The 27,769-nt window shown below is 40.4% G+C and overlaps 1 protein-coding gene across 8 annotated transcripts in view; it reads right to left on the bottom strand.

Moving 5' to 3' along the window:
* LOC139765114 (josephin-2-like) overlaps positions 1-27,769 on the bottom strand; it is a 67,691-nt gene that overhangs the window by 21,751 nt on the left and 18,171 nt on the right. For 6 of the 8 annotated variants that reach the window (XR_011716575.1, XR_011716577.1, XR_011716576.1 and 3 more), the window contains exons 4-5: positions 13,522-13,702; positions 12,616-12,709 (exon numbers count right to left, since the gene is read on the bottom strand). Coding sequence is in view for 4 of the 8 variants with exons in the window: in XM_071692298.1 (XP_071548399.1) it covers positions 12,616-12,709; positions 13,522-13,702 (275 nt within the window). In the remaining 4 variants the exon portion in view is untranslated. Of the gene's footprint in view, positions 1-9,209; positions 12,710-13,521; positions 13,703-27,769 lie in introns of those variants that run through there. The other 2 variants (XM_071692297.1, XM_071692300.1) reach the window with 2 other exon arrangements.

The following is a 27,769-nucleotide window of genomic DNA, read 5'->3' as shown; positions in this document are numbered from 1 at the left end:
CCACTCCCCTTGCTTCCATTGTTCTCACCTTTTTCCATTCTGTACTCAGTCTCTCCTGGTACTTCCTCACACAGGTCTCCTTCTCAAGCTCACTTACTCTCACCACCCTCTTCACCCCAACATTCACTCTTCTTTTCTGAAAACCCATACAAATCTTCACCTTAGCCTCCACAAGATAATGATCAGACATCCCTCCAGTTGCACCTCTCAGCACATTAACATCCAAAAGTCTCTCTTTCGCATGCCTGTCAATTAACACGTAATCCAATAACGCTCTCTGGCCATCTCTCCTACTTACATAAGTATACTTATGTATATCTCGCTTTTTAAACCAGGTATTCCCAATCATCAGTCCTTTTTCAGCACATAAATCTACAAGCTCTTCACCATTTCCATTTACAACACTGAACACCCCATGTATACCAATTATTCCCTCAACTGCCACATTACTCACCTTTGCATTCAAATCACCCATCACTATAACCCGGTCTCGTGCATCAAAACCACTAACACACTCATATATGTTTCCCATATATATATATGAAATATATATATATTTGATATCCCTGGGGATAGGGGAGAAAGAATACTTCCCACGTATTCCCTGCGTGTCGTAGAAGGCGACTAAAAGGGGAGGGAGCGGGGGGCTGGAAATCCTCCCCTCTCGTTTTTTTTTTTTTAATTTTCCAAAAGGAACAGAGAATTTGGCCAGGTGAGGGTATTCCCTCAAAGGCCCAGTCCTCTGTTCTTAACGCTACCTCGCTAATGTGGGAAATGGCGAATAGTTTGAAAGAAAGAAAAATATATATTTGAAATATATATATATATGAAATATATATATATTTGAAATATATATATATGAAAAATGTGTTACTTTATATTCAACTTTCACATAAGGTATGGGTTACGGTTATGTATGAGTGATTTGAGAGACTACATAGTGTATAAATGCCATGGAATTGGGAGTGGAGTTATTAACAAAGACAGGGTTTCAGGCATACATAAGAAGGGAATTCCTTTAGTGGAGCTATAAATATCTAAGCAAAAGTGGAACAAAGAACACATATCAGAGGTGTCTTTTCCAACTTCAGTCTAAGGGCAACTACAATGCCTGTTTCATGTACATTTACTTACCACAGGGACTTGAGGTATGCTTGAATACATTTGCAGATGACAGTAAACCAATGTGTTCAAAAATATGGCAACCTAAAATTAGATATAGACAGGTTCCAACTATGGTCATATGCTTGGTCAATCAAATCTAATTTGGGTAAATGCAAACAGAGGACAATCTGGATACAGTGAATAAAATAAGGTTAGTTTAAGAATATCATCTTGCAAGAAACATTACATGAATCTACTTGTGTTGAAGGCTGGTACAGCAACTAGCCTGTTACCACAATACAACATTACAAAAACAACAAATAATATACTGGTTAATGTCAGAACTCCCAATAAGACATAAACCTGACCTAAACTTTAGTATGCATCACCAGGAGACATATAGATCTGAAGAGTAGGAAATAAAAGTTTATACCTGCAGAGATAAAGAGTTGGATACAGTTGCACTTCACACCAGTACCTTGACTCGCATAATTCAGACTAGCAATATTGTAAAATTAGGTTATGCTACACTGTATTGATTGCTGAAACATATGCCTCAACTTGCAACAAATTTAAAAAGGCAATTGTCTTTTCATATACAGGCACACCACCGAATTTCTGGCAACTGGTGGTTCAGCACCTCCTTTAGTCCAGACAAAATTACACGAGGAAACTTGAAATTACCGCGGCCACCAGACTAGTTTACTGGGTGGCCAAAGATGGCGTTGTGTGTAGGGCGCACTTATTTACATTCTTTACACTGCACTTGCTGGTGGTGATACCGCAATTCTGTGAGATTCTTAGCTTATTTTGCTTAAATCTAACCAAAGCTATGGCTTCTAAGACATATGAGAGTGTCAGTCGTGGTGTCAAACGCAAACACCAGTCCATATCGATCCAAGATAAAGTAGAACTGTTGAAAAAATGGACAGTGGTGTTTTGGTGCGTAAGTTGTGTGACATCTACAGTATTGGTTTATCAAATGTTTATGATATAAAGAAGCAAAGGGAGAAAATATGGAAATTCTAAGCAAACAGCAATTCCGAGCAAATGACCATTAAAAAACTATGAAAGGTGGTAAGAGTAATGAGTATGATCGAGTGATGATGTAATGGTTTCGATAGCGTTGGAGTGATGGAGTGGACTTGTCAGGTAGCATGATAATGGACCAGGCTAAATTATAAAATGAGTGTGACTATAGTGAAGAATGGCTTCAAAGATTCAAGAAGCGTCATGGAATTTCCATGAATAAAGTGTGTGGAGAAAAGCAATCTGCAAACCACGAAGGAGCTGCTGAGTATGTGGATGAATATGTGAAACTCGTAGCTGACCAGCACCTCAGTCCTGAGTAGGTGTATAATGCAGACGAAACTACATTATTCTGGCAATGCACACCTAGGAAAACACGAACAACAGAAGATGAAGAAGACCCCACAGGATTCAAACGGAAATACCTAGGGGAAATAGTGCCTATGGTAAACACTGAAATTGCACCCCTGTTCAAACACATGACACCAAAATTTCCTATTTCTATTACCTCTGCCAAGGAGATTATGTTTTTACTGGCATTTGTTTGTTTGTCAGAGAGCAACTTTCAACAAAAGTTATGAACTAATTTTGATGAAATTTTCAGGGAATGTCAGAAATGACACAAGGACCAATTAAATAAATTTTGGGAGTGGTCCGAATCATTGTCTGGATCCAGGACACCATTATGGAAATATCAATTTTTGTGAATAACTATTGAACTGATAATGATATCAATGTGATTCCAAATGCCAAAGATATGTTTTCATGGTTGAGAACTCTAAATCTTTAAGATCCGAATCATTGTCTGGGTCCAGGACGCCATTATGCCACTGGCGCCCCCCTTCAAGTGGCGCCCAGGGCACCTGCCATACCTGAGATATGCCAATGGATTCAAACAATCTAAGGACAGACTTACCATCTTAGGGTGCTCAAACATTTAATATTTGTTTACTTTAAATTTCTAGCAATCCATGGTATACTTTAGACACATGGGAGATGTATAATTAGTGGGTTAGAGGTGTGTTGATGAATTACTATTACGTGATCACAGTTGGTCCGGCAAAATGGTTAATCCTGCAAGGCTTTGGAACCAAGAGTGCCAGAAAATCAGTGGTGTACCTGTATATCTTTATTATGAAACTAGGCTTAAGGGTAGAGGGAAGAATGTTTTGGGAGTGCTTAATGCAAGAGATAATGAAGAGGTAGCACTCATGCATAAAGAAAAGAGTTAATGAAGAGGTAGCACTTCTGCTCAAGGATGACTAATTTAAGTAGTTGAATGAGTGGAAGAAAGTGAAAGCCCTGAATGAAGTGGGTAAAAATGAAAGTAAGCTATGAGAGGTGGGTGATCATTAGTGCCTATGCACCTGGTAACAACAGGAGTGAGGAGTAGAGGTGAATAGTTTGGGAGGAGTTGAATTAGAGCGTCAGCAATTTTGATGCATGGGGATCCATTATTAACGAGGGATAACTTAAATACAAGAGTGGGTGATGTGGCAGTTGAGGGTATAATTTCAGGCATGGGGTACACAATTATGAATGAACATGGTGAAATGATTGAGTTGAGAGCTGAAAAAGGACTAATGATTGGGAATACCTTGTTTAAATAAAGGCACATACATAAGTATACATGGGTGAGTGATATAGATGGTGTGAGGACGTCACTGGATTGTGTATTAACTGATACACATGCAAAGAAGACTCTCGGATGTGAATAGGCTGCAAAGTGCACCTAGTGTGATGTCTGATCACTACTTGGTGGAGGCGAGGATGAAAGTTTGTTGAAGCTTTGGGAAGAAAAGAAACGATATGGGCAAGAAGAGGGTGATGAAAGTCAGTGAGCAAGGAGAAAAAGGCTTCTGTGAAAAGAAACCAGGAGACTAATTGATGAATGGCAAAAAGGTAAGAGTAAAAAGAATTGAAGGAAGTGGACAAGGAATGGAAGTATTTAGGGAAGTTAGGCTTACATATGCAACTGAAGTGTATGGCATGCAGAAGGTGGATAGTGAGCATGTGAGAAAAGGTAGCGAGTGGTGGGATGAGAAAGTTATGATGCCAGTGAAAAAGAAAAGAAAGGTATACATGAATTACTTGCTGAGAAGGGGTGAGAATATTGAGTCATGTGCAAGAGAAAGTGGCAACAGGTCGAGAAAGTGCTATTCGATTCTATTTCATATCTCTGATGCCTGTTCCCTTTAGGAACTCCCTTGAGGAGATGGCCAAGGCAAATCTCCATAACTGGTGAACTTCAGTGATGCTTCTTAAAATCCAAAAGACGGTATATGTGAATCGGGGAGAGTATCAGAAAACTTCAGATGTTTTGAAAGGAGGTGAGAGGAGAAAAAGAGAACAAATTGGAGCATCAGTGGAAGGGGAGGAAGGGGAATAGGTAAAAGGAAGTGATGAGGAAAAGAGAAGATGGGATGAATATAATGAAGGATTGCTGAAGGTGTTCATTATGAGGTGGCAGATGTTGGGTGTTTTGGATGCAAATTACGAGTCATGGCAAGAGATTTGGTGAAAATGCAAGAAATGGTGAAAGCCTTGTGTAAGGAAAAGTGCAGCAAAGTGGCTGGAGATGATAAGACTGAACTTGCAGTTATTCTAAGAAAGGGGTGAATGTGTTGATTGCTCAGTTAGGTTTTTTATGTATGTATAGCTCATGGTGATGTGCCTAAAGACTGGCAGAATGCCAGTATAGTGCCATTGCATAAAGGCAATGGAGACAAATGTAAATCTTGAAATTACAGAGTTATAAGTCTGGTAGAGCACAGAGCATGTTTGAAAGGAACAATGTGGTCTTAGGAGAAGTAAAGGATATGCAAATCAGAAGATCCCTTGGAAAATTTGTGAGAAATACTGAATTAAAGAGAAGGATTTGTATGTGGCACTTATGGATCTGGGTAAAGTGCATGATAGGGCTGACAAAAATGCTTTGTTATGAAAAGATGGTGTGGGATGAAAGCTACTAGAGGCAGTGAGGAGCTTTTATCAAGAGTGTAAGGCATGTGTGTAAGTAAAAAAAAGGAAAACAAGTGGTTCTTGTGGGAAAAAAAGGGGGGGGGGGTTGTACAAGTGATGTATGTGAGAGGGGTTATGTAGAGACAGAAAAAGTGGAGACTTTTGCCATGGTTATTGCCTTGGTGGGAATTCCCAGAGGGCATGGATGTGAGAGATATAGATAAAGCTGACTGATATATAGAGACATAAATGAAAATGTAAACTATATAAGAACAATTTTATCCCTGGGGATAGGGTTGAAAGAATACTTCCCACGCATTCCATGCATGTCGTAGAAGGCGACTAAGGGGAGGGGAGCATGAGGTTAGAAACCCTCCCCTCCTTGTATCTTGACTTTCTAAAAGGAGAAACAAGAAGGAGTCATGCAAAGAGTGCTCATCCTCCTCGAAGGCTCAGATTGGTGTGTCTAAATGTTTGTGGATGTAACCAAGATGAGAAAAAAGGAGATAGGCAGTATGTTTGAGGGAAGGAACCTGGATGTTTTGGCTCTGAGTGAAACGAAGCTCAAGGATAAAGGGGAAGAGTGGTTTGGGAATGTCTTGGGAGTAAAGTCAGGGGTTGGTGAGAGGACAAGAGCAAAGGGAGGTGTAGCACTACTGAAGCAGAAGTTGTGGGACTATGTGATAGAGTGTAAATGATAGTGTAAAAAAGTAAGCTCTAGATTGATATGGGTGATTATTGGTGCATATGCACCTGGGCATGAGAAGAAAGATCAAGAGAGGCAAGAGTTTTGGGAGTAGCTGAGTGAGTGTGTTAGCAGCTTTGATGCAAGAGACCGGGTTATAGTGATGGGTGATTTGAATGCAAAGGTGAGTAATGTGGCAGCTGAGGGTATAATTGGTGTACATGGGGTGTTCAGTGTTGTAAATGGAAATGGTGAAGAGCTTGTAGGTTTGTGTGCTGAAAAAGGACAGGTCATTAGGAATACCTGGTTTAAAAAGAGAGATATACATAAGTATACATATGTAAGTAGGAGAGATGGCCAGAGAGCGATATTGGATTACGTGTTAATTGATAAGCGCGTGAAAAAGAGACTTTTGGATATTAATGTGCTGAGAAGGGCAACTGGAGGGATGTCTGATCACTATCTTGTGGAGGCAAAGGTGAAGATTTGTAGATGTTTTCAGAAAAGAAGAGAGAATGTTGTGGTGAAGAGAGTGGGGATAGTAAGTGAGCTTGGAAAGGAGACTTGCGTAAGGAAGTACTACGAGAGATTGAGTGCAGAATGGAAAAAGGTGAGAGCAAAAAATGTAAGGGGATTGGGGGAGGAATGGGATGTATTTAGGGAAGCAGTGATGGCATGTGCAATAGATGCCTGTGGCATGAGAAAGGTGAGGGGTGGGCAGATTAGAAAGGGTAGTGAGTGGTGGGATGAAGAAGTAAGAATATTAGTGAAAGAGAAGAGGCATTTGAATGATTCTTGCAGGGAAGTAGTGCAAAGGACTGGTAGATGTATAAAAGAAAGAGGCAAAAAGCCAAGAAAAAGGTGCAAGAGGTGAAAAAGAGGACAAATGAGAGTTGGGGTAAGAGAGTATCATTAAATTTTAGAGAGAATACAAAGATGTTTTGGAAGGAGGTAAATAACGTGCGAAAGACAAGAGAACAAATGGGAACATCGGTGAAGTGGGGCTAATGGGGAGATAATAACAAGCACTGGTGATGTGAGAAGGATACAAAGTGAGTATTTTGAAGGTTTGTTGAATGTGTTTGATGATAGAGTGGCAGATATAGGGTGTTTTGGTCGAGGTGGTGTGTGAAGTGAGAGGGTCAGGGAGAATGGTTTGATAAACAGAAAAGAGGTAGTAAAAGCTTTGCGGAAGATGAAAGCCAGCAAGGCAGCGGGTTTGGATGGTATTGCAGTGGAATTTATCAAAAAAGGGGGTGACTGTGTTGTTGACTGGTTGGTAATGATATTCAATGTATGTATGGTTCATGTTGACTAGTTGGTAAGGATATTCAATGTACGTACGGTTCATGTTAAAGTGCCTGAGAATTGGCGGAATGCATGCATAGTGCCACTGTACAAAAGCAAAGGGGATAAAGGCGAGTGTTTAAATTGTAGAGGTATAAGTTTGTTGAGTATTCCTAGGAAATTATATGGGAGGGTATTGATTGAGAGGGTCAAGGCATGTACAGAGCATCAGATTGGGGAATAGCAGTGTGGTTTCAGAAGTGGTAGAGGATGTGTGGATCAGGTGTTTGCTTTAAAGAATGTATGTGAGAAATACTTAGATAAACAAATGGATTTGTATGTAACATTTATGGATCTGGAGAAGGCATATGATAGAGCTGATAGAGATGCTCTGTGGAAGGTATTAATGAGTATATGGTGTGGGAGATAAGTTGCTAGAAGCAGTGAAAAGTTTTTATTGAGGATGTAAGGCATGTGTATGAGTAGGAAGAGAGGAAAGTGATTGGTTCCCAGTGAATGTCAGTTTGCGGCAGGGGTGCATGATCTCCCCAAGGCTGTTTACTTTGTTTATGGACAGGGTTGTTAGGAAGGTGAATGCAAGACTTTTGGAGAGAGGGGCAAGTATGCTGTCTATCATCGATGAGATGGCTTGGGGAGTGAGTCAGCTGTTGTTCGCCGATGATACAGCACTGGTGGCTGATTCAAGTGAGAAACTGCAGAAACTGGTGACTGAGTTTGGTAAAGTGTGTGAAAGAAGAAAGCTGAGAGTAAATGTGAATAAGAGCAAAGTTATTAGGTTCAGTAGGGTTGAGGGACCAAGTCAATTGGGAGGTAAGTTTGAATGGAGAAAAACTGAGGAAGTGTTCTAGATATCTGGGAGTGGATTTAGCAGTGGATGGAACTATGGAAGCAGAAATGCATCGCAGGGAGGGGGCAAAGGTTCTGGGAGCGTTGAAGAATGTGTGGAAGGAGAGAACGTTATCTCACAGAGCAAAATGGGTACATTTGAAGAAACAGTGGTTCCAACAATGTTAAAGGTTGCGAGGTGTGGGCTATTGATAGGGTTGTGTGGAGGGTGAATGTGTTGGAAATGAGATGTTTGAGGACAATATGTGGTGTGAGGTGGTTTGACTGAGTAAGTAATGAAAGGGTAAAAGAGATGTGTGGTAATAAAAAAGTGTGTGGTTGAGAGGGCAGAAGAGGGTGTCTTGAAATGGTTTGGTCACATGGAGAGAATGAGTGAGGAAAGACTGACAAAGAGGATATATGTGTCAGAGGTAGAGGGAACGAGAAGTGGGAGACCAAATTGGAGGTGGAGGGATGGAGTGAAAAAGATTTTAAGCGATCGAGGCCTGAACTTACAGGAGGGTGAAAGGCGTGCAAGGAATAGAGTGAATTGGAACGATGTGGTATACCGGGGTCAATGTGCTGTCAATGGATTGAATCAGGGCATGTAAAGCGTCTGGGATAAACCATGGAAAGTTTTGTGGGGCCTGGATGTGGAAAGGGAGCTGTGGTTTCAGTGCATTACACATGACGGCTACAGACTGAGTGTGAACGAATGTGGCCTTTGTTGTCATTTCCTAGCGCTACTTTGCACGCACATGGGGGGAGGGGGGTGCCATTTCATGTGTGGCAGGGTGGCAATGTGAGTGGATGAAGGCAGCAGGTATGAGTATGTACATGTGTATATATGTATATGTCTGTGTATGTATATACACATGTATGTAGCATTTATGGATCTGGAGAAGGCATATGATAGAGTTGATAGAGATGCTCTGTGGAAGGTATTAAGAATATATGGTGTGGGAGGCAAGTTGTTAGAAGCAGTGAAAAGTTTTTATCGAGGATGTAAGGCATGTGTACGTGTAGGAAGAGAGGAAAGTGATTGGTTCTCAGTGAATGTAGGTTTGCGGCAGGGGTGTGTGATGTCTCCATGGTTGTTTAATTTGTTTATGGATGGGGTTGTTAGGGAGGTGAATGCAAGAGTTTTGGAAAGAGGGGCAAGTATGAAGTCTGTTGGGGATGAGAGAGCTTGGGAAGTGAGTCAGTTGTTGTTCGCTGATGATACAGCGCTGGTGGCTGATTCATGTGAGAAACTGCAGAAGCTGGTGACTGAGTTTGGTAAAGTGTGTGAAAGAAGAAAGTTAAGAGTAAATGTGAATAAGAGCAAGGTTATTAGGTACAGTAGGGTTGAGGGTCAAGTCAATTGGGAGGTGAGTTTGAATGGAGAAAAACTGGAGGAAGTGAAGTGTTTTAGATATCTGGGAGTGGATCTGGCAGCGGATGGAACCATGGAAGCGGAAGTGGATCATAGGGTGGGGGAGGGGGCGAAAATTCTGGGAGCCTTGAAGAATGTGTGGAGGTCGAGAACATTATCTCGGAAAGCAAAAATGGGTATGTTTGAAGGAATAGTGGTTCCAACAATGTTGTATGGTTGCGAGGCGTGGGCTATGGATAGAGTTGTGCGCAGGAGGATGGATGTGCTGGAAATGAGATGTTTGAGGACAATGTGTGGTGTGAGGTGGTTTGATCGAGTAAGTAACGTAAGGGTAAGAGAGATGTGTGGAAATAAAAAGAGCGTGGTTGAGAAAGCAGAAGAGGGTGTTTTGAAATGGTTTGGTCACATGGAGAGAATGAGTGAGGAAAGACTGACCAAGAGGATATATGTGTCGGAGGTGGAGGGAACGAGGAGAAGAGGGAGACCAAATTGGAGGTGGAAAGATGGAGTGAAAAAGATTTTGTGTGATCGGGGCCTGAACATGCAGGAGGGTGAAAGGAGGGCAAGGAATAGAGTGAATTGGAGCGATGTGGTATACCGGGGTTGACGTGCTGTCAGTGGATTGAATCAAGGCATGTGAAGCGTCTGGGGTAAACCATGGAAAGCTGTGTAGGTATGTATATTTGCGTGTGTGGATGTATGTATATACATGTGTATGGGGGTGGGTTGGGCCATTTCTTTCGTCTGTTTCCTTGCGCTACCTCGCAAACGCGGGAGTCAGCGGCAAAAAAAAAAAATAATGTATATGTATGTATACGTTGAAATGTATAGGTATGTATATGGGCGTGTGTGGGCGTTTATGTATGTACATGTGTATGTGGGTGGGTTGGGCCATTCTTTCGTCTGTTTCCTTGCACTACCTTGCTAACGCGGGAGACAGCAACAAAGTATAATCAAATAAATATAAAGAACAATTTACAAATGAATGAGCCTTAGTTCTACGTAGGGACATTAGGCAGAAGCATTTGGTAGTAGTAGTCAATAGGAACAATAGATTGGAGCCTCTGCAAACATAGCACTAGAGTTGCCCTCTGCCAGTGGCCTGTTAAAGATGAGGCACTAAAAGCTAAGAAGCAGTGCTGGAGTTCACTAATTAGAGAGATCTATTGCCATGGCCACCACCTTGAGGGAGTTCCAGTTGGGAAAATGCATCAGTGATACAGATAGATAGATAGATAGGTAGGTAGGTGCCTGATGAAGCAATCCAAGATTTCATGCACTCTTAGAAGCATATCATATTTTTTTCTTTACTGCAATGTGAACATCTTTCACATACTTAGAAAAAGACTTTCATCTGACATGACAATTCCTAAAATTTTAGGGAAGGAAGGGGAGCCAGCCCCAGGAGATTAAGGGTTAAGCCAATACTGTGATATGCAAACTACTGCTGTATCAGATAATTCAGGGAGTCATGCAAACAAGCCTAGTTCACTTGTTTCTACTTTCCAGTAACCTTTACTCCATTCCATATCACTACAATACCAGGACAAGCCTTCACCACCACTTTTTCCTATACCTATTTCAATATTCTATTTTTTATCAAATACTGTCTGAATTGCACCATGAGAGTGTGGTACATGGGGGCTCAGCTCTTTGAAGTTACAGTCCATCCTTAAGGGTTAAATTGAGAAAATTTTTGCCCAGAAATATAAACCCCTTTCTAGCAAAAGTTCAAATACTTAATTTATGACAAAGGAACTTGCAACTGGCTGTCCAAGGCATAAAACCAATGCAAGATAAGGTACTGGTATAATTTTTTGACTGAATTTGACAAAACTGATACTGAAAATTATCATAAACAGATATTAGTCAATCAACTACATGGCAACAAAAAACAAAGGAAGAAACAGTTTAGAAAAGATGTGAAGAAATACCTTTATGCTTATAAAGTGGTGGAAGGTAAATGGAACAAGATAAGTGTAAATGCAAAGATCATTAAAAAGTTAAAAACAGAATGAAGGTAACAAAACATTAAGAGATCACTCTACATGTGAAAATCTCCCTACCCATATGTATAAATAGGTAATCATAAATATGTAACTGCACACACATTCACAAATCCCTACTCCTTTGGTTAGCACAAATGCAAATGATGAATATCTAGCTTTTTTAAACCACACCACTCATATATTTTTCTCTTGAATACAGACCACACCAACCAAGATATCACAAGATCTAGGATATTACTGAGGTTGAATTATAGTGAATATGAACTGTACCTAAATATTTTACATACATGAATTATGATATCTATAATCTTAGATAAGAGCCCTATTTTAATAATTCTCTGTCTAAGGAAATCTCTACTACTAGGAAATAGTTAACACACACTGTCTTCATACACACACTCTTGAGGCTCATTACTTGTACATTTGTGTGAAAAATTAATGCCCGGTTAGAAGAAACACAATCACAGTCTTATACACACTCAACTGTTGATACAACAGGTGGAAGTGGGACAGGGACTGTTAAAGTGTACCAGCTTGAAAGCCCTGGCTAAGTATATTATAATTACACCATTTATGTCATCTGTTTCTTAAGTTGACAATACCTAAATAAGTTTTATCTTTTAACGTAAAAGCATCTGCAATATATTTCATAACTACAGTAATGTCTCTCATGTTTGCATCGGCTTCTCTGTTAAAGTATTAATGTAGTCACTCCCATCGTGTATAACTGTGTCAAAATTCAAATATCTGTTTGTCTGTCAATGACAACCTTTGCATTAGTTTGTAGGCCTGTCTGTCTTTCTTCTGTTTTCTTTTTGTGTAAGAACTTTGTATGAATGTGTAATGCAAATAATTTGCAAGTGCTGTTGTGTGTGATACGCACACGTATAGTAAAATGCATATATATGAAATATGTACAATCAAATAAATAATCTACTATACATGGTTTAAATCTAGAATATTCATTCTATGGCAGTGAAGTAGTAAATCTTAAAAAACACTAAGAATTAGTCCAGTCCAGTTCCTGATTCAGATTGCGTATCACATTTTTTACAATGGTAATACACACTTCCAAAAAACCTGAAGTTATACATTACATTATAGCATTTCTTGACTATCTGCCTTTACAATACCATCACCAGGCCAAATGTCAGTCCCTGGAGGTTCTTGATCTATATAAGAAAATCCAGGTGGGTTAAAAGCTTCCACAGTATGTATTTCTTCACCACTGACTATAGATTTTATATCATCCTTTGTTATTGAGCCCTTTGCATCAACATTATTTGTACTTGAGTTATAGGAATTAGTGATGCACCAACCCCGAGTCTGCTCCACTTCTTGAGTCACCACAATGAAGAGCTCTTTATCTTTGTTTTTTAATTCTTCTCGAAGGTAATTTATCAACTCTTGTTCCTATAATGAAAAACATACCATAAATCTAAGGTAGTCATACAAAAAATTAATCCATCTAGTGTAAGAGAATAAATAGGCTCAAAGAATTATATAAAGTTTAAGTTCAAAACATCAATGTTAAACTTTTCCCTCAGTTTTTGAGTGTAAGTTACACTCGCTACACGATATTTACCACAATCATGTATTACAAGAAACTCTGTTATGGGAGGAGAAAGACTTGAAGAAGTGGCTAAATTAAGTATTTGGGAGCTATTTGGGTAAGTCTGGTGATAAGGAAAGAGATAAGGAAGAGAGCACTAAGGGGAGGAGAGTCTTGTCAGAGTTCCATTACAGAATAAGAACTGAAGTGAGGAAAATATTAAGGGGGTACAGCACAGTCCTCCTGCCAAAGAAGAAAGTAATGAGGGGCATGTACAAGAGATTTGGTATGGCAGGGAATGCAAAGGTAATGAACTGTGAAGTAGAAGAGTGGGTTGGGCATGTGGAAAGAATGCAAGACAGGGAGTTTATAAGGAGAGTGTATGACAGTACAATTAAAGGGGATGGTGCAACATAAAGACCACCTGTGATATGAGGAAAAATGGTTGAAGAGTACTGGAGGGAGAGAAATGGAGGCAGAATGCATGGAATGGTGTATGCAAGGGAGGAATGTAAGGATAGGGATAAGAGGAAACTCTTTTGCTGTGGCTACTCCCTGGATGGAAGTTCTTGAGGGAACAAGCTTCGAAGATACAAGTAGACTGATAGATAAATGACGGTCTAAGTCTTAATGCAAAACCATCTAATAAGTGTTTTGATGCATTAAAACTCACCTTACCAATTATTTCTGGTGTTTCTAACTTTGAATCTAAGTTGTAGTATATGCCTCTGATGTTACGGATAGCAATCCAATGTTTGCGCCGTAAAGGAAGTTGCACAGGTCCAAGGCGGTACTCTGATGGCACATTTAGGATGAACCCAACAACTTTATCCAGTGCAATAACCAAGGGATCTCTGTAAAGGTACAATATATATATTACTTTATATTATCATCATACTTGATAGCTGTTTCCTGCATCTGCGAGGTGGTGCCAGGAAACAGATGAAGAATGAAACATCCACTCATATACACTTACGTATACATAAATGCCCAGACTCATACATATACATACACATGCATATCAACATATACATACACATACAGAGACATACATATATACACATTGGAAAGGATCACAATTTTGTGTGTGATCAAGAATATTTCTTTGAGTCCACTGGTCAAATGAAACACGATAAGTTTCCAAGTGTACTTTCGTGTAATAATCACATCATCAAGGAAGATACAAGAAAGAAACATAATTCACTTGATATTCAACAAAGAGATGTAGTTAGGATGCATTTGGTAAACAAGTGACTGTCCAAGACAGAATTAAGTATTTGAGAGCTATTTGGGTAAGTTTGGTGATAAGGAAGGAAAGATATGGAAGAGAGCACTAAATTTACCAAATGGCATCCTAGCTACGTCTCTTTGTTGTATATCAACTGACTTATATTTCTTTCTTGTATCTCCCCTAACGATGTAATTATTTCACGAAAGTGCACTTGGGAACTTATTGTGGTGAATGCAAGAGTTTTGGAGAGAGGGGCAAGTATGCAGTCTGTTATGGATGAGAGAGCATGGAAAGTGAGTCAATTGTTCTTCGCTGATGATACAGCTCTGGTGGCTGAGTTTGGTAAAATGTGTGAAAGACGAAAGCTGAGAGTAAACGTGAATAAGAGCAAGGTTATTAGGTTCAGTAGGGTTGAGGGACAAGTCAATTGGGAGGTAAGTTTGAATGGAGAAAAACAGGAGGAAGTGAATTGTTTTAGATATCTGGGAGTGGATTTAGCAGCACATGGAACCATGGAAGCGGAAGTGAGTCACAGGGTGAGAGAGGGGGCAAAAGTTCTGGGAGTGTTGAAGAACGTGTGGAAGGCGAGAACATTATCTCAGAGAGCAAAAATGGGTACGTTTGAAGGAACAGTGGTTCCAACAATGTTATATGGTTGCGAGGCATGGGCTATAGATAGGGTTGTGCGGAGGAGCGTGGATGTGTTGGAAATGAGATGTCTGAGGAAAATATGTGGTGTGAGGTGGTTTGATCGAGTAAGTAATGAAAGTGTGAGAGAGATGTGAGGTATTAAAAAGAGTGTGGTTGAGAGAGCAGAAGAGGGTGTTTTGAAATGGTTTGGTCACATGGAGAGAACGAGTGAGGAAAGATTGACAAAAGGATATATACGTCAGAGGTGGAGGGAACGAGAAGCGGGAGACCAAACTGGAGGTGGAAGGATGAAGAAGATTTTGAGCAAACGGGGCCTGAGCATTCAGGAGGGTGAAAGGCATGCAAGGAAAAGAGTGAATGGGAACAATATGGTATACCAGGGTAGACGTGCTTTCAATGGATTGAACCAGGGCATGTGAAGCATCTGGGGTAAACCATGGAAAGTTTTGTGGGGCCTAGATGTGGAAAGGGAGCTGTGGTTTTGGTGCATTACACATGACAGCTAGAGACTCAGTGTGAACGAATGTAGCCTTTGTTGTCTTCTCTAGCACTACCTCACGCACGTGAGGGGGGTGCCATTTCATGAGTGGCAAGGTGGTGACGGGAATGGATGAAGGCAGCAAGTATGAATATATACATGTGTATACATGTATATGTCTGTGTATGTATATGTACGTATACGTTGAAATGTATAGGTATGTATACATGCGTGTGTGGGCGCTGTCTCCCACATTAGCGAAGTAGCGCAACGAAACAGAAGAAAGAATGGCCCAACCTATCCACATACACATGTACATACATACACGTCAACACACGCACATATACATACCTATACATCTCAACGTATACATATATATACATATATTTATTATCATATTTTGCTTTGTCGCTGTCTCCCGTGTTAGTGAGGTAGCGCAAGGAAACAGACGAAAGAATGGCCCAACCCATCCACATACACATGTATATACATACACATCCACACAATGTATACATCGAGATGTATAGGTATGTATATATGCGTGTGTGGACGTGTATGTATATACATGTGTATGTGGGTGGGTTGGGCCATTCTTTCGTCTGTTTCCTTGCGCTACCTCACTAACGCGGGAGACAGCGACAAAGCAAAATAAATAAAATAAATAAATATCCACACACGCAAATATACATATCTATACATCTCAACGAATACATATATATACACACACAGGCATATACATATATACACATGTACATAATTCATACTGTCTGCCTTTATTCATTCCCATCGCCACCCCGCCACACATGAAATATCAACCCCCTCCCCCCACATGTGCGCGAGGTAGTGCTAAGAAAAGACAACAAAGGCCACATTCGTTCACACTCAGTCTCTAGCTGTCATGTATAATGCACCGAAACCACAGCTCCCTTTCCACATCCAGGCCCCACAGAACTTTCCATGGTTTACCCCAGACGCTTCACACACCCTGGTTCAATCCAATGACAGCACGTCGACCCCAGTATACTATATTGTCCCAATTCACTCTATTCCTTGCACGCCTTTCACCCTCCTGCATGTTCAGGCCCCGATCATTCAAAATCTTTTTCACTCCATCTTTCCACCTCCAATTTGGTCTCCCACTTCTCCTCATTCCCTCCACCTCTGACACATATATCCTCTTTGTCAATCTTTCCTCACTCATTCTCTCCATGTGACCAAACCATTTCAAAACACCCTCTTCTGCTCTCTCAACCACACTCTTTTTATTACCACACATCTCCCTTACCCTATTATTACTTACTCGATCAAACCACCTCACACCACATACTGTCCTCAATCATCTCATTTCCAGCACATCCACCCTCCTCCAGACAACTCTATCTATAGCCCACGCCTCGCAACCATATAACATTGTTGGAACCACTATTCCTTCAAACATACCCATTTTTGCTTTCCGAGATAATGTTCTCGACTTCCACACATTCTTCAACGCTCCCAGAACTTTCGCCCCCTCCCCACCCTATGATTCACTCTGCTTCCATGGTTTCATCCACTGCCAAATCCACTCCCAGATATCTAAAACACTTCACTTCCTCCAGCTTTTCTCCATTCAAACTTACCTCCCAATTGAATTGTCCCTCAATCCTACTGTACCTAATAACCTTGCTCTTATTCACATTTACTCTCAACTTTCTTCTTTCACACACGTTACCAAACTCAGTCACCAGCTTCTGCAGTTTCTCACACAAATCAGCCACCAGTGCTGTATCATCAGCGAACAACAACAGACTCACTTCCCAAGCTCTCTCATCCACAACAGACTGCATACTTGCCCCTCTTTCCAAAACTCTTGCATTCACCTCCCTAACAACCCCATCCATAAACAAGTTAAACAACCATGGAGACATCACACACCCCTGCCACAAACCAACATTCACAGAGAACCAATCACTTTTCTCTCTTCCTACATGTACACATGCCTTACATCCTCGATAAAAATTTTTCACTGCTTCTATCAGCTTGCCCCCACACCGTATATTCTTAATACCTTCCACAGACCATCTCTAGCAACTCTATCATATGCCTTCTCCAGATCCATAAATGCTACATACAAATCCATTTGCTTTTCTAAGTATTTCTCACATACATTCTTCAAAGCAAACACCTGATCCACACATCCTCTACCACTTCTGAATCCACACTGCTCTTCCCCAATCTAATGCTCTGCAAATGCCTTCACCCTCTCAATCAATACCCTCTCATATAATTTCCCAGGAATACTCAACAAACTTATACCTCTGTAATTTGAGCACTCACTTTTATCCCCTTTGCCTTTGTACAATGGCACTATGCAACAATGCCTCCAATCCTCAGGCACCTCACCATGAGTCATACATACATTAAATAAACTTACCAACCAGTCAACTATACAGTCACCCCCTGTATTAATAAATTCCACTCCAATACCATCCAAACCCGATGCCTTGCCGGCTTTCATCTTCCACAAAGCTTTTACTACCTCTTCTCTTTACCAAATCATTCTCCCTAACCCTCTCACTTTGCATAACACCTCGACCAAAATGCCCTATATCTGCCACTCTATCATCAAACACATTCAACAAACCTTCAAAATACTCACTTTATCTCCTTCTCACATCACCACTACTTGTTATCACCTCCCCATTAGCCCCCTTCACTGAAGTTCCCATTGATTCTCTTGTCTTATGCACTTTATTTACCTCCTTACAAAACATCTTTTTATCCTCCCTAAAATCTAATGATAGTCTCTCACCCTAACTCTCATTTGCCCTCTTTTTCACCTCTTGCACATAATACTCGTACATATACCTATACAGATGACCTATGACATAAAATAGGCTTTGTATTAGATGATTTTGTACAACTGGAGGCTAATGTAAGTGTTCTGAGAATGTTTAAAGTACGCTAGGATAAGCTATGATGTTTGGTAAGTTAGATGTACTACATTAAATGTATTTTTGAATTACCATATTTTCAACTTATGATGGGTTTCTCGGGAAATGACCCCATCATAAGTCGAGGAACATCTGTATATACAAGCATTCCTATACATACACATACATATATACACATGTACATATTTATACTTGCTTGCCTTCATCCACTCCCAATGCCATCCCGCTCCACAGGAATAGCACAAATGCATAATGGAAAACAAAACACATACATTCTCATCCTTTCCCAAACACTTGATTGCAATCCCCTTTTCTCACAAGGCAGCAACAAATTCAAAAAACATATCAAGCACATGAATTTGCTGGTAAGACCGACAAAATTCTCGGCTGTAGATTTTTACAATTCTATGTTTGCAATATTCAATTTGATCATATTCTGAAAAATGAAAAAAAGTTTTGTTTTGTTTTCAGAAATAAAACAAAACAAAAAATGGGCATGTGGTACTACTACACATTATGGGTAGCAGAAACTGGTCTAACAGATATAACTATCTCCTGTCCTTTTTTAAGAATGCCAAAGAGGCAAATGACTTCAGCACTGAAGCTGATGAGGCAAGAGATAACTACCAAACTATGTTTTATATATTCATTTCACACAAGTATTGGTTCCATTTCCTTTGTATGAATCTTGTCAAAACAGTACATGTTTTATCTAAACTATTTGAACAATATTCATTTTTTTTTTTTTTTTTTTTTTGCTTTGTCGCTGTCTCCCGTGTTTGCGAGGTAGCGCAAGGAAACAGACGAAAGAAATGGCCCAACCCACATCCATACACATGTATATACATACGTCCACACACGCAAATATACATACCTACACAGCTTTCCATGGTTTACCCCAGACGCTTCACATGCCTTGATTCAATCCACTGACAGCACGTCAACCCCGGTATACCACATCGCTCCAATTCACTCTATTCCTTGCCCTCCTTTCACCCTCCTGCATGTTCAGGCCCCGATCACACAAAATCTTTTTCACTCCATCTTTCCACCTCCAATTTGGTCTCCCTCTTCTCCTCGTTCCCTCCACCTCCGACACATATATCCTCTTGGTCAATCTTTCCTCACTCATTCTCTCCATGTGACCAAACCATTTCAAAACACCCTCTTCTGCTCTCTCAACCACGCTCTTTTTATTTCCACACATCTCTCTTACCCTTAAGTTACTTACTCGATCAAACCACCTCACACCACACATTGTCCTCAAACATCTCATTTCCAGCACATCCATCCTCCTGCGCACAACTCTATCCATAGTCCACGCCTCGCAACCATACAACATTGCTGGAACCACTATTCCTTCAAACATACCCATTTTTGCTTTCCGAGATAATGTTCTTGACTTCCACACATTCTTCAAGGCCCCCAGAATTTTCGCCCCCTCCCCCACCCTATGATCCACTTCCGCTTCCATGTTTCCATCCGCTGCCAGATCCACTCCCAGATATCTAAAACACTTCACTTCCTCCAGTTTTTCTCCATTCAAACTCACCTCCCAATTGACTTGACCCTCAACCCTACTGTACCTAATAACCTTGCTCTTATTCACATTTACTCTTAACTTTCTTCTTTCACACATGTTACCAAACTCAGTCACCAGCTTCTGCAGTTTCTCACATGAATCAGCCACCAGCGCTGTATCATCAGCGAACAACAACTGACTCACTTCCCAAGTTCTCTCATCCCCAACAGACTTCATACTTGCCCCTCTTTCCAAAACTCTTGCATTCACCTCCCTAACAACCCCATCCATAAACAAATTAAACAACCATGGAGACATCACACACCAATGCCGAAAAACCTACATTCACTGAGAACCAATCACTTTCCTCTCTTCCTACACGTACACATGCCTTACATCCTCGATAAAAATTTTTCACTGCTTCTAACAACTTGCCTCCCACACCATATATTCTTAATACCTTCCACAGAGCATCTCTATCAACTCTATCATATGCCTTCTCCAGATCCATAAATGCTACATACAAATCCATTTGCTTTTCTAAGTATTTCTCACATACATTCTTCAAAGCAAACACCTGATCCACACATCCTCTACCACTTCTGAAACCACACTGCTCTTCCCCAATCTGATGCTCTGTACATGCCTTCACCCTCTCAATCAATACCCTCCCATATAATTTGCCAGGAATACTCAACAAACTTATACCTCTGTAATTTGAGCACTCACTCTTAACCCCTTTGCCTTTGTACAATGGCACTATGCAAGCATTCTGCCAATCCTCAGGCACCTCACCATGAGTCATACATACATTAAATAACCTTACCAACCAGTCAACTATACAGTCACCCCCTTTTTTAATAAATTCCACTGCAATACCATCCAAACCTGCTGCCTTGCCGGCTTTCATCTTCCGCAAAGCTTTTACTACCTCTTCTCTGTTTACCAAATCATTTTCCCTAACCCTCGCACTTTGCACACCACCTCGACCAAAACACCCTATATCTGCCACTCTATCATCAAACACATTCAACAAACCTTCAAAATACTCACTCCATCTCCTTCTCACATCACCACTACTTGTTATCACCTCCCCATTTGCGCCCTTCACTGAAGTTCCCATTTGCTCCCTTGTCTTACGCACTTTATTTACCTCCTTCCAGAACATCTTTTTATTCTCCCTAAAATTTAATGATACTCTTTCACCCCAACTCTCATTTGCCCTTTTTTTCACCTCTTGCACCTTTCTCTTGACCTCCTGTCTCTTTCTTTTATATGTCTCCCACTCAATTTCAATTTTTCCCTGCAAAAATCGTCCAAAATGCCTCTCTCTTCTCTTTCACTAATACTCTTACTTCTTCAGCCCACCACTCACTACCCTTTCTAATCAACCCACCTCCCACTCTTCTCATGCCACAAGCATCTTTTGCGCAATCCATCACCAATTCATCATAAGAATAAGTATTAAGTCCATACAGACAAATAAACAAACATACAACCATCATTTATACTGAATCCATTAGAACCACATTTGTATATATGCAATTTACTCTATACCACCTAACTTTTTCTTTCGTCTGTTTCCTTGCGCTACCTCGCAAACGCGGGAGACAGCGACAAAGCAAAAAAAAAAAAGAAAAAAAAACTTTTTGTTTATACTATGCTAAAATTTACACTCACATGGTCATGCAGTGTGAGTTGCATCTTCCCCACACACAGCATAACATGGGTAAATGTCTTACATGCAACCAGTTTGAACTGCCTCACCTAACTGGCCAAGATGGCATGTATTGGCCTCACAGCCTTTGATTACTTCACTTCCTGCATCTAAAAATAATCTGTCTTAAATTCCTGAGACATTTACCCAGCAGAAAGAATAAATTATCCAAATATATTCTAAAAGGTACTGTTAAAGTTTAACTTACTAGTTTTTCTGCCATTATGATTTTCATTCTATCACATAGTTCCTTGTTATGAAGTCTATATTCATATACTTTTAGTTTTTAAAAGATGTGCAGTCTACTAATTTATGATCATCTGTGACTCACTTGTAATAATTACTAAATTTGCTTAATTTTGTTCATTTTAATTTCTAATTCCTTTATAGTTTATTCTGGCTCTTTCAAAACATTGGAATATGAGGAGGTGAGTCCTTCCAGTACCCCTGAGGTGACCAAAGCACAAACAGGGACCAGTGCATTAATGTTTGTGATAAGTATAAACCTGCAACGAACTACCTTTATTATATTATAATTACCCAAGGACCAATTTCTATGAAAGGGTCCTGGTGTAACCCAGGACCCCATTCTAAAGGCTCCTAAAGCCTAAGGCCACCCTACTTCCAATAGAAAGGAATGCAGACTCCATTATATTATTTATAACATAATAAATCTAAAAAAAACTTTCTAAAATGGGAAACAGAAGAAGGAGTCACGCGGGGAGTGCTCATCCTCCTCGAAGGCTCAGAGTGGGGTGCCTAAATGTGTGTGGATGTAACCAAGATGTGAAAAAAGGAGAGATAGGTAGTATGTTTGAGGAAAGGAACCTGGATGTTTTGGCTCTGAGTGAAACGAAGCTCAAGGGTAAAGGGGAAGAGTGGTTTGGGAATGTCTGGGGAGTAAAGTCAGGGGTTAGTGAGAAGACAAGAGCAAGGGAAGGAGTAGCAATACTCCTGAAACAGGAGTTGTGGGAGTATGTGATAGAGTGTAAGAAAGTAAATTCTTGATTAATATGGGTAAAACTGAAAGTTGATGGAGAGAGGTGGGTGATTATTGGTGCATATGCACCTGGGCATGAGAAGAAAGATCAAGAGAGGCAAGTGTTTTGGGAGCAGCTGAATGAGTGTGTTAGTGGTTTTGATGCACGAGACCGGGTTATAGTGATGGGTGATTTGAATGCAAAGGTGAGTAATGTGGCAGTTGAGGGAATAACTGGTATACATGGGGTGTTCAGTGTTGTAAATGGAAATGGTGAAGAGCTTGTAGATTTATGTGCTGAAAAAGGACTGATGATTGGGAATACCTGGTTTAAAAAGCGAGATATACATAAGTATACTTATGTAAGTAGGAGAGATGGCCAGAGAGCGTTATTGGATTACGTGTTAATTGACAGGCGTGCGAAAGAGAGACTTTTGGATGTTAATGTGCTGAGAGGTGCAACTGGAGGGATGTCTGATCATTATCTTGTGGAGGCTAAGGTGAAGATTTGTATGGGTTTTCAGAAAAGAAGAGTGAATGTTGGGGTGAAGAGGGTGGTGAGAGTAAGTGAGCTTGAGAAGGAGACCTGTGTGAGGAAGTACCAGGAGAGACTGAGTACAGAATGGAAAAAGTTGAGAACAATGGAAGCAAGGGGAGTGGGGGAGGAATGGGATGTATTTAGGGAATCAGTGATGGATTGTGCAAAAGATGCTTGTGGCATGAGAAGAGTGGGAGGTGGGTTGATTAGAAAGGGTAGTGAGTGGTGGGATGAAGAAGTAAGAGTATTAGTGAAAGAGAAGAGAGAGGCATTTGGACGATTTTTGCAGGGAAAAAATGCAATTGAGTGGGAGACGTATAAAAGAAAGAGACAGGAGGTCAAGAGAAAGGTGCAAGAGGTGAAAAAAAGGGCAAATGAGAGTTGGGGTGAGAGAGTATCATTAAGTTTTAGGGAGAATAAAAAGATGTTCTGGAAGGAGGTAAATAAAGTGCGTAAGACAAGGGAGCAAATGGGAACTTCAGTGAAGGGCACAAATGGGGAGGTGATAACAAGTAGTGGTGATGTGAGAAGGAGATGGAGTGAGTATTTTGAAGGTTTGTTGAATGTGTTTGATGATAGAGTGGCAGATATAGGGTGTTTTGGTCGAGGTGGTGTGCAAAGTGAGAGGGTTAGGGAAAATGATTTGGTAAACAGAGAAGAGGTAGTGAAAGCTTTGCGGAAGATGAAAGCCGGCAAGGCAGCAGGTTTGGATGGTATTGCAGTGGAATTTATTAAAAAAGGGGGTGACTGTATTGTTGACTGGTTGGTAAGGTTATTTAATGTATGTATGACTCATGGTGAGGTGCCTGAGGATTGGCGGAATGCGTGCATAGTGCCATTGTACAAAGGCAAAGGGGATAAGAGTGAGTGCTCAAATTACAGAGGTATAAGTTTGTTGAGTATTCCTGGTAAATTATATGGGAGCATATTGATTGAGAGGGTGAAGGCATGTACAGAGCATCAGATTGGGGAAGAGCAGTGTGGTTTCAGAAGTGGTAGAGGATGTGTGGATCAGGTGTTTGCTTTGAAGAATGTATGTGAGAAATACTTAGAAAAGCAAATGGATTTGTATGTAGCATTTATGGATCTGGAGAAGGCATATGATAGAGTTGATAGAGATGCTCTGTGGAAGGTATTAAGAATATATGGTGTGGGAGGAAAGTTGTTAGAAGCAGTGAAAAGTTTTTATCGAGGATGTAAGGCATGTGTACATGTAGGAAGAGAGAAAAGTGATTGGTTCTCAGTGAATGTAGGTTTGCGGCAGGGGTGTGTGATGTCTCCATGGTTGTTTAATTTGTTTATGGATGGGGTTGTTAGGGAGGTAAATGCAAGAGTTTTGGAAAGAGGGGCAAGTATGAAGTCTGTTGGGGATGAGAGAGCTTGGGAAGTGAGTCAGTTGCTGTTCGCTGATGATACAGCGCTGGTGGCTGATTCATGTGAGAAACTGCAGAAGCTGGTGACTGAGTTTGGTAAAGTGTGTGGATGAAGAAAGTTAAGAGTAAATGTGAATAAGAGCAAGGTTATTCGGTACAGTAGGGTTGAGGGTCAAGTCAATTGGGAGGTGAGTTTGAATGGAGAAAAACTGGGGGAAGTGAAGTGTTTTAGATATCTGGTAGTGGATCTGGCAGCGGATGGAACCATGGAAGCGGAAGTGGATCATAGGGTGGGGGAGGGGGCGAAAATTCTGGGGGCCTTGAAGAATGTGTGGAAGTCGAGAACATTATCTCGGAAAGCAAAAATGGGTATGTTTGAAGGAATAGTGGTTCCAACAATGTTGTATGGTTGCGAGGCGTGGGCTATGGATAGAGTTGTGCGCAGGAGGATGGATGTGCTGGAAATGAGATGTTTGAGGACAATGTGTGGTGTGAGGTGGTTTGATCGAGTGAGTAACGTAAGGGTAAGAGAGATGTGTGGAAATAAAAAGAGCGTGGTTGAGAGAGCAGAAGAGGGTGTTTTGAAGTGGTTTGGGCACATGGAGAGGATGAGTGAGGAAAGATTGACCAAGAGGATATATGTGTCGGAGGTGGAGGGAACAAGGAGAAGAGGGAGACCAAATTGGAGGTGGAAAGATGGAGTGAAAAAGATTTTGTGTGATCGGGGCCTGAACATGCAGGAGGGTGAAAGGAGGGCAAGGAATAGAGTGAATTGGAGCGATGTGGTATACCGGGGTTGACGTGCTGTCAGTGGATTGAATCAAGGCATGTGAAGCGTCTGGGGTAAACCATGGAAAGCTGTGTAGGTATGTATATTTGCGTGTGTGGACGTATGTATATACATGTGTATGGGGGGGGTTGGGCCATTTCTTTCGTCTGTTTCCTTGCGCTACCTCGCAAACGCGGGAGACAGCGACAAAGTATAAAAAAAAAAAAAAAAAAAAAAAAATCTCATCCAATATCATTACATTATATATGCCAGATAGTAAATCTCATACTAATATCATCATTACAATATGAGGTAACAAACTCACTTTGTAATGATGTTGGTAAACGATTTACTGTTGAACTCGTGTACTATCTCAGATCAATCATTTAGAAAAAACTGTAGGTAAAAGTAATGCAAGACCTATAACACCACGACATTTTTCTTTCTTTTATGCTGGAAGCTCCAGTCAGGGAAAAAAGGCCACAACAAGGCCAGGCCTTAACTGAAATATAAAGATTATGAAAAGGAGAAAAAGGAAAGTTTTCCAAATTTTGGAGAAAGTGAAAAACATGTCTTTGAAAATCTGCCAAGTTACAGTTATTGGAAAAGATATGAGATGGTGTACAGTTCCAAAGCTTCAAGATGTAGGGATAGAAATAGTTTTCAAAATGGCCCACCCTTGAGTTGCTAATGGCCACACAGCAATCATGTGATGCAGCAGCTTGCCGAGTATCACATGGTCTAGCTGGTGGCAGGAGCACACAAGTAGCCAGCTCTCTGGAGCATAAGCCAAGGTAATACCTTTTAAAGAGGGAGGGTGGACCAACATTGTGGCATAAGGCAAGAAGGTCAAGTTTGGAAGTTAGACTGGGAGATTTTACATGTAGGACAGCTTTTGACTTAACTCTGTCAAGTATTGATGCAGAGCTAGAACCATCCCAGATGTGAGAGCAGTACTCCATACAAGGATGAATCAATCTTTTATATAAATGGGGCAACTGTTCAGATGAAAAGGAATTTCACCATCTAAAAAGGACACTCAGTTTCTTGGAGTCAGACTTAGCTACTGCCATAATGTGGTGTTGATGTTACAGTAATACCATGTATGTTCATTGAGTCAAGAGGTGGAATTATAGAATTGTAAAAGGAGGGAATGAACTGTGAATTTTCCATTTCATTGTGCTTTATCACATCAACCTTGACATCAAGAGTAACATTATGATGCCTCCTGAGAACATTGGATAACTTTCCACCAGCACTAGATTTTCTGCTTGAGGTTGAAGAATTAAAGTATATAACATAATATAGTATATAAGAGCACAGCACAATCGCAATGTACATCCACCATGATGCTTACAAACTGGAAGGGAAGAGGTCATGGGTAGAGATGTTGGGTGATGTTATGGGACACTCAAGAAACCATCTTCCCTCCCCACAATGTCCAGTAAGAGTGGAGGTTTACGTTATGTCAATCCACTCTAATTCCACTGGAAAATGACACTGAAACTACTTGACAATCTAGTTTCTTTAATAAACTGATGACACATATGCAAAATGACATATGGTGAAATGACTTATAGCAGAGATCCTCTGTATTCATTTTGGTGCATTGCTATTAAATAAGGAACAATACTACTACCCTAAGTTAATGAGTTGTAAAAGATAACAAAGCCTACCATTAACTTACAAATTCAACTATGAGCACTTTTAAAAATTACAACGATGAATGAGTGAACTGAACAAAGCACGGATGAACCAATGGAAAGAATCTGAGAGAATAGAATAGTGCAAAGTACTGTAATTTTGTACTTACCTCAATTAGTACTGCCAACAAGTGTGGTAGGTATTCTGAACTATGATAAACATTGCTCTCCCAACTGAAAGTTTCCTCCTCCTCCTGCAACCCACTTCCCTTCCCCTTCCTAAGTCCCTGAATTACTGTCTTACTGTTGCTAATAAGGAAAGAGGTACTATGCAACCTACAAAACTCAAAAGTAACTGTGCATGCACTAAATAGAAAATGGAAACAAAATGCAAAATCATAAACACATCGTAAATTCCCACAATTCACAGTTATCAATCCCTTCTTTAATCAAAATGAAAAAAGTTACAGCTAAAAATAAATACTAATGCATTACCAGTCTCAGGCTGAGGGTTGATGACCCCTGACCTAAACCAATCACCTTATCATCTTCCATTTCCTTGCTACCCACATCTCTTTTCCTACAATGACTATAACAGCAACCTCAAACTTATTCCTATTTCAAGTAAACATAAAAAAGCAAAGTTCAATTACAAGATAAAGATAATAAAGTCTTAATTTCGCCATTACACTTCATCTTCTATTATATGACCTGTCTCTATGATTTAGTTTTCATCTTATATATCTATAAACTACCATGTCACAAAACATTCTCAAAAACTTACTATTTTGCTAAGTCCATCCCCCTGACATATATGCAAAAATCAGTCTACTGTATCTCAACAAGTGATTGTTCCATTATAGCCCAATACTGTAATCCCCAACAAATATGAATCTAAATACTAACCTACAGGGTTTACTGTATATCCAATGGTGTACACAGATATAAGACAGAGCCCAGCACTGGTGAATGTAAAATACTGGTAATATATACACAAAAGTTGGTCACATTTGAAAATAACAGCACAAAGCCTCCAATTCTTATGAAAGACCAACCTGTGGAACCATTAAGACCTGAATCCACTGGT

The sequence above is a fragment of the Panulirus ornatus genome, chromosome 52 (assembly GCF_036320965.1).
Source record: "Panulirus ornatus isolate Po-2019 chromosome 52, ASM3632096v1, whole genome shotgun sequence".
NCBI classification, from domain to species: domain Eukaryota; kingdom Metazoa; phylum Arthropoda; class Malacostraca; order Decapoda; family Palinuridae; genus Panulirus; species Panulirus ornatus.
The sequence above is the reverse complement of the archived record's forward strand: the minus strand, read 5'-3'. Positions and strand labels throughout refer to the sequence as shown.